At 50.4% G+C, this 7,942-nt stretch overlaps 1 protein-coding gene across 1 annotated transcript; it reads left to right on the forward strand.

Moving 5' to 3' along the window:
• Window positions 1–2,873: 2,873 nt before the first annotated feature.
• Window positions 2,874–7,618, forward strand: LOC129346374 (caveolin-2-like). The gene is made up of 3 exons (XM_055003722.1): window positions 2,874–3,213; window positions 3,526–3,713; window positions 6,876–7,618. The coding sequence occupies exons 1-3, from the start codon at window positions 3,061–3,063 to the stop codon at window positions 7,024–7,026; spliced, it is 492 nt and encodes a 163-aa protein (XP_054859697.1). The 5' UTR covers window positions 2,874–3,060; the 3' UTR covers window positions 7,027–7,618.
• The last annotated feature ends 324 nt before the right edge of the window (window positions 7,619–7,942 follow it).

The raw sequence follows: 7,942 nt of genomic DNA on the forward strand, positions 1-7,942 counted from the left end.
CTTGAAAGAGCCCTCGCCCTTGGAGGCTTCTCCAGTGGGTCATGTTTGGGGTTCCTGCCGTTCTGACTGACACTCCACCGAGGGCTCCTCTGGGGCAAAAGCCGGCTCCTCCAGTTCCTCATCCTTCAAGGCAGATGCAATGGCTGGTGGTAAGGTGGCAGCCGGCTGACTCATGACACCAGGGGCTGATGGCTCCATCACTTACACCACTTCAAGAAATCTTTTGTCAAGACCCAGTTTCCATGTGAAATCCTGCAACGATCCTAGTAACGCACTTCATACATGGCTGGACAGATGCAAATCCTGCACTATCCGAATACTGTTCTTTCAAAGGGATTTCTGTAGAAGTCCTCCCCTGTTAACTGGTGTGTTTGTGTAAATGGGAGTAAAGGGGGTATATGTGTATAAATAGATGCCACTTTGGGGTTTTTTGTGTCACACATTCAAATATCTTGAGCCAGCATTGTCCTAAACACAGTAAACATTTATTTTGTCATATGTTTAGCTTGCTGGACCCATTGCCCTTTAGATGGCAAATGATGGCAAATGATGGCAAATGATGGCAAAGCAGACAGTTAAACAATAATACTTAGAAAAAATTAGGCCTTACCCAATGAACAGGGCCAAGTGAGAGGCAAAGCAAGGTCTTAAAAGCTAAGCAGGGTCGGCCTTGGTTAGTAATTGGATGGGAGACCTCCAAGGAAGGCCAGGGTTGCAGAGGCAGGCAGTGGCAAACCACCTCTTGCCGTGCAAACCCCACCAAGTCAACTATGACTCGAGGGCAGGATTTCATTTTCATAATTCTCACGGACTTTTGGAGGGCACTCTCTTCTGAGCACAAGGAACAGCCTCCCCCCAAAAGGCCTCGTTTTTAATTTTACTCCCTGTGTGCAATGGGAATGCCATGGAGGGTGACCCAACACTGAAATAAAAGGGGGAACAAAGTTTCCTGTCCCGTGGGTGCTCCCTGCGTCTGACAGAGCCTGCATGAATACTAGGTGGGGAAAGGAGAGGCACCTTTTCTTCCAGCCGGGAGTACATGGGGAATGTCCTAGACACCACAACAGGCCTCATATTCTTGCAGCCTTTTGTAACCTGGTAGGATTGTGAACTGCCTGGCCAGTTGTGCCATGCCCCACAGCGGGGTGTTTGCTGTGGCTTTCACACATGGAGTTGCCGTACATTGAATCAAACCATTGAGCCATCAAAGTCAACGTTGTCCATTCAGACTGACATTGGCTCTGCGGGGTCTCAGGCAGGGATCTTTCACAACTGGACATGCCAAGGATTGAACCTGGGACCTTCTGCATGCCATGGCCCCTCCCACTCACACCAACCTCTTTGCCTACCCCACAGGAAGCAGGAACACTGACGGACAAGAGGAAGAACCAGGCAGGAGGGAAGAAGAGACATGGATGGTGGCGAAACCCAACATTCTCTTGGGCTTCTCCACCATCCACATCTCTCCAGCTTGGCTGACTCCCCCCTTTTATAGCTTCCCAGTCTTCCCACAGCTGCTGCTTCTCAGCTCAACCATGTCCTCTAAAGCTGCAACTATAGTCAAGCCAATGTCCAGTGGAGTCCTAAGACACCACCCTTTCCTCTTCTCCCACATCAACCTTGGGCAGAGTTTGTCCACATCACATTGCACATTGCACAGAAGTATGTTTGCAGGATAGAGAAAGTCTTGGAGATTTGGGGGTGGGGCCTGAGAAGGGTGGGGGAGGGGAGGGGCCTCAGTGGCGCATAATGCCACGGTGCCAATATTTTCTCCTCTAGAACTGATTTCTGATGCCTTGCAATTGTGGGAGATCTCCAAGACCCAGCTAGAGGTTGGCAAGCCTAGTGGCTACATTCTGCTGGCACTGGAGGCATCAAATTCAAATTGGGTTGCAGTGGCTGAGGTTGAGGGGCATGGGAGAACATGTGAAGGGTCCCCTGGCTCTTGCAAAGGGTTGTGAATGGACCTCCAAGAGTGATGGGTTGCCAGGTCCAGGTTGGGAAATTCCTGGAGATTTGGGGGGTGGAGCCTGGACAGGGCAGGGTTTGGGGAAGGGAGGGGCCACAGCAGTGTAGAATGCCATATTGTTAACCCTCCGAAGCAGTCATTTTCTTCAGGACAACTGACCTCTATGGTCTGGAGATGTCCAGCCACCACCTGGAGGCTGGCAATCCTAGGGCTGTGTTCACTCTTGATGTTATGAGGATGCTTCAGACGCAGAAATTCCTTTACACTAAACACACCTGTTGATAAACTCAGAGGCGACGATTTTGTGCACCATTTATTTCACTGCAGGTATAGGTCTCAAGCAGCTATTGCTGCTGGCCACAGCTCCCTATGCATATATGCACACCCAGTCAAGCAGACTTATGTGCATTCCTCACGCATAGTAAACTGCACTTAGGGCTCGTGCAATTCCCTAGACAACAGTGCGCTAAATCATATTCTGTGAATGAAGCAGATTACTGTAGAGCACAGACAGGACGTTCACCTATCATCACACAGCCACTAGATGGGGCCCTAGATCAGTCCACCCCGTGCATGCCTTTGGTAGAAGACGCATTTAATTCACTTGGCATTGTGCCCCTTTGCTAGAGCTTACTGGACCCCCATTCTGCTCCCAGTTCCCAGAATAAGCTACCGATAGCCCGGCCTTTTCCCCCCATTTCCACTCTCAGCTAAGAATCTATGGGATGGTGGCTTATTTATACACCATGTCCCGAAGTGTCTGACTCACCCCATAGCTGCAAATACCAGGCGGGGGTGTGCAATTGCTGCGAGTTCCTCCCCCCTCAGCTCCCCCCACTCTCCAATCTCTGCTGGCCAAGGCTGAGAATAGAACCGGAGTCAGGTTCCTGCACACAGACGGAGGCAGGCCGGGCAAAAGGAGTCTCAATAGATAGATAACCGCCAACGAGACAGTTCCTGTATATGGGACAAGGACAAAATATTGGGGACAGAATTCTAAAGAGCAGTTTCAGAGCTTTTGGGGGGCTCTTCCTTCTGAGAAAGCTTCTGGCCCCGCAGTGCAGACCCTAAACCCACTCCCACCCTGCAAGATGATCAATGATGAATACCTGATTGAGTGTAAATTGGACCCAGGAGAGCCCCATCCACGGGAGCCAGGATCCACTCCACTCCTGCAGTCCACAGTTGACATACCACCCAAAGGGGACACCCGGGACCCGCGTGGGATCAACCAGCACCTTAAGGTAACCAGGGGAGACAAGGAATAACCTGCCACTGCTTGGTACTGCCGCCTACTCTTAGAGTGCCCTCAGATCTAAGGAAAGAACTTCAAGCTCTCGTCCCAGAGTGGGAGTTGTGTGTCCCCATTAGACCCCCATGCTCTTCCCTGAATTGACGTGCATGTTTGCAGTCCAGCCCAAGAGATTCCTCTCCCTGCTTATTGTTCGTACATGTCCCTGAGCCATATACGGAGCTCAAGAATCCTGGTTCCAAGCCCCCTTAAGATCTTGGGGAGAACTCTCAAAACCCTGCTTCTCCTTTCCTACCCCCTACAGCTGGAATTTTCCGACATCCTTGCTGAACCATCGTCGTTCCGCAGCTTCGACCGTGTCTGGACCTGGAGCGACATTGTCTTTGAGAGCTCACGCCTCTGGTGCTATCGGATCATCTCGCTGTTGTGTGCTGTGCCTGTCTCCCTGTTCTCGGGCTTTCTATTTGCCTGCCTCGGTTGCCTGCATATTTGGTGAGATGGGGTGTGTGTGTGTGTTTGTGTGTGTGCCGTTCGCTTAGTCCCCTGGATTGATTGACTCCCAGAGTTCCAGCATGTGGCCAGCCACAGGCCTGTCTTTCACTGCCTGCTCTTTACCATTAGCAGAATGACCTTTAATGTCTTGCGTAGTAGGGAGCAGGCAACAGCCGGAGGCTGTGTTCTCGCACAGGGATTGTTCAAACTGCACGGCTTATTGAGCTTCCCTGAGGGGCAGCCTGCCTGCTCACCACCATCATTCCTGGTGCTCCAGGGGAGAAGTGGGTGTGATCGAGAGACTCAAAGGGCTGCGTGGCCAAGCTGTGAAGGAGCATCCCACAGCATACCCTCTCCCCCCCCTTATCCCCAGCAACATGCGGGGAGTCAGCACACCAGGCAGTGTGGAAAATGCTCCTGGACAATGGAAAAGATGGCAAATAACAGACTGGATCCTCAGATCTGTCCCACTGACTGAGGAGCTTTCCTCCAATGGAGGAGATGTTCCTCCGATTGTCCATCTTCTGTCAGAGGAGAGAAGATCTGTGGGAACCAATACAATGTGTGTGGGTTCCCCCCCCCCAATATCCTATGGATAATCAGGACAGGAAGATGCCCTGGCTGGCCTCTGGGTTAGTATGGCTGGGCAGCTGCAAAGGGCCACCACCTGGCAAAGGGTCCCTATCCTATTACCCAAGGAAGGCAGTTGAGGAAGAAAAGCGCAAGAGAATCACACTCATTGCCTCTTCCAGTTGCCCCTCCAGAGGCACTGCAGAGATTCTTTCCTGCTGCGTCTAGAACCACCGTCACAAATGCAGTTTAAAAGAGGATTAGTGTGTGCATGCGTGCGTGCCTGGGGGTCCTAAAAATGTGCAGTTAGCCCTGAAAGTAGCAGTGCATAGCTTCGAGGGGGAGCACAATAAGCCACAGCCCTCATGCAGCTCCAAAACTGGCCACAAGAGGGCAAACTTTATTGTGGCCCTCTTTATAATAATAATATTTGATTTATATGCCACCCTTCAGGACAAGGCTCACTCGGAGCAGTTTACAAGTATGTTATCATTATCCCCACAACAACAATCCCCCTGTGAGGTGGGTGGGGCTGAGAGAGCACTGAGAGAGCTGTGACTGACACAAGGTCACCCAGCTGGTTTCAAGTGGAGGAGTGGGGAATCAAACCCGGTTCTCCAGATTAGAGTCCACCGGTCATAACCACTGCACAAAACTGCTTTTTCACTGTTGGTCCCTGCAGAAACAAGGTTCTTCCTGCAGCGCCATCTGCTGGACAAGAGAGGGATGGCCCAGAGGTGAACCTATTTGCTTGGACAGGAGAAAACACCAAGCAATCCCATGGCGCCCCGAAGACTGGCACATTTTATTTTAGCCTAAATATTTGTGAGCCAGAGCCCATTTCGTCAGGGCTCTTGCTCATAAAATGTTATGCAGCAATTAAATTGTTAGACTAAAGATGCCACAAAGGTGCCTCTTTGCCGCTTTGGCTGTGGTCATCTTAATGCAGCTTGCTGCATGGAATTTGAACAGGATAGATGGGCCAAATTAAATGAAGCATTACAGCCCCACCACATGACCCAAAAAGAACAATAGCCCTTGCAATGTTGCAGAGAATGGTGGGGTGTCGTTCTTGGAATACATGTGACATTAGTTATTGTTTTCCCCCAATCTGACTATTATCACCCTGCACAACTGATGTGCAGTTGGGATGGTTGTTGTGGGTTTTCCGGGCTGTATTGCCGTGGTCTTGGCATTGTAGTTCCTGACGTTTCGCCAGCAGCTGTGGCTGGCATCTTCAGAGGTGTAGCACCAAAAGACAGAGATCTCTCAGTGTCACCATGCAGTTGGGATGTTGGGGCTTCACAGATATGCACACAGCCCAGAAAAGAGGCAAATGCTTATGTGATGTTCCTGCTCTACCTGTTGAAAGAGCAGCTAAGCACGCCGAGGTCCACAGGAGTCCGGGCAGCTGAGCTCAGCCCTCAAACAAGGGAAAGCCAAGGGCAGCAGCACTGGTTACCGGTGGAGTACCAAATCAGGTTCAAGGTTTGGGTATTAACCTATAAAGCCCTATGCGGGCTGGGACCGGCATATCTGTGGGACCGCCTCTCCCCATATGAACCCCAGAGGACTCTTCGCTCTAGCGATAAGCATCTCTTAAAGATTCCTGGCCCTAGGGAGGCCCGCCTGGCATTGACCAGGGCCAGGGTGTTCTCGGTCCTGGCCCCAGCCTGGTGGAACTCTGTCTGAGGACACCCAGGCCCGCCAAGATCTTCTCCTTCAGGCGGGCCTGTAAGATGGAGCTGTTCCGACAGGCCTATGGTTGATGCTAGGCAGAGCCCCCCTGTCTGGTCGAGTATGGGTTGTGCCCTCCCCACTGGTAACATCCTCCATTGGTTGAGTAGCCCCTGATGCTCTGGTGCTGACTAAAGGGTATGCATATGTATAGTTATTTTATTGTGCCGCTCTGTGTGTGTGTGTGTGTGTGTGTGTGTGTGTGTGTGTGTGTGTGTGTGTGTGTGTGTTGGACGTTTTATAATTTATAGTTTTAAACTGTATGAATCATCTGATGTAATTTTAAATTTGTGTGCAAATTGTGATCTGCCCTGAGCCTGCTGGTGTGGGGAGGGCAGAATATAAATCTAATAAGTTAAATTAAATTAAAAGTAGCAACAGACAAACGGTCCCTTTCAACATACCACTCCAACCTCTCTCAAATGAGGGGGGAGGGGGCAAGTGGGACTATACCACTTCAAGTTGCAGGTGGAACCTTCTTGGTTTGGATGCCCCTGCTTAGGCCTATGGGGTCATTCCTGCCTTTAGAAAGGATCCAACCAAGCCATGCTATGAGGGAGCATTCAAAATGCAATCTGTTGCCTGTGGCCTAAAATGGTGCAGCCTAGAAAAGTGAGTGCGTAAATTAAATAATACTCCACACACGTGCAGGAGCATTTCTTTGAAATATTAGCGCCGAATCTGTCGGTTAAAAGCTTACAAGATGATTTCTGGAAAGAGTTTGCCAGCTGTCTTATGGGGTAGACCATTAGCCTTTGTGTCCTGCATAAGGCAGGCATGAGAGGCAACTATGGGTGGAGGACACAAAGGGAACCCCTTGTAATTCCACCCCCTTGCATCATCTTCCTTCTACAGGTGTGTGATGCCCTGCATCCAACTGTGCACGATGGCGATGCCACCTGTCCGCACCCTCTGGGCCAGCATCCTCGATGTTGTGATAGCCCCCCTGTTTGGCAGTCTGGGGCGCTGCTGCAGTGGCATCTACCTCACTGTCACCCAGAAGTAACATGCAGTAGCGAAACCGACACCACAAAGACGCTTTTCCCAGCCTCCTGAGGGATCCAGCATTGATGCTCAGCTCCATGCAAGAGGATTTACCCATGCGGACTGTGAACCTGGGGCTGGGAAAGTGAAATTGGGGCAGGGAGGAAGACAGAGAGAAAGAAAAAGTAGATATTTGAGAAGGTGCATTGCTTCAGAAGAATAAGAGGCAACTCCAGGTTCGGGAGACAGAACTCCGGCGTGCGGATCCTGAATTTCCTGCCCATGTGGGAGCCGGGAAGCCGGGAGGTCTGGTTCCTAATCCAAATTGCTTAAGGCTTGAATTAGTTCTTCCACAAGTTAATATCTCAGACTCTCTAGCACCTTCCTGAATCCACATGAAAATAACCGGGGTGGGTGGGATTATCTCTCCGAAGTGGTAGTTTGTGGATGGGGGAACAGCACAGAGGGAGAGAGCAAACAGAAGACCTCCACACCCAGTGCTGGGCTTTGGGTGAACACACATCTCCACTTCACCGTCGCCAACCCTCCTTCCCTTTAGCAGCATTTCAGTTGTACGTATCCTCTGCCTTTTAATAAAAACAATGACAAGTTTATCTTGGGCTTGGTTTCACCTGGTTTTCTGTTCCCAAACCAGCACTAAGTGAGTTCCTCAGAAGGTATGGGAGAAAGAGGTCCTGTCTGGGGTAAAAAATTGTAAATGGCTGTATTGGCCCATGCAAAGTCCAGAACAAGAAACAAAAGGCATGGGACAACCTTTTGTGGGGACCAACCCAAATGACAAAAAACATTGTGCAAGCTTTCAGGCTCAGCAGAGATTTTCTTCAGGCCCGACAACAACTTCTAATGAGCTTGAAAGCCTGCACAAGTTCCGTGTTATTTTGGTTAGCTCCCAAGAGAAGATGTTACATGATCTTTTT

Source organism: Eublepharis macularius, chromosome 19, assembly GCF_028583425.1.
Source record: "Eublepharis macularius isolate TG4126 chromosome 19, MPM_Emac_v1.0, whole genome shotgun sequence".
NCBI classification, from domain to species: Eukaryota; Metazoa; Chordata; class Lepidosauria; order Squamata; family Eublepharidae; genus Eublepharis; species Eublepharis macularius.

Bases quoted from the DNA above. Each gene is read 5' to 3' on its own strand.
- LOC129346374 (XM_055003722.1), top strand. From the start codon at position 3,061: ATGATCAATGATGAATACCTGATTGAGTGTAAATTGGACCCAGGAGAG. The intron at 3,214-3,525 runs GTAACCAGGGGA...TACCCCCTACAG, and splicing joins GGATCAACCAGCACCTTAAG to CTGGAATTTTCCGACATCCT. The intron at 3,714-6,875 runs GTGAGATGGGGT...TTCCTTCTACAG, and splicing joins CTCGGTTGCCTGCATATTTG to GTGTGTGATGCCCTGCATCC.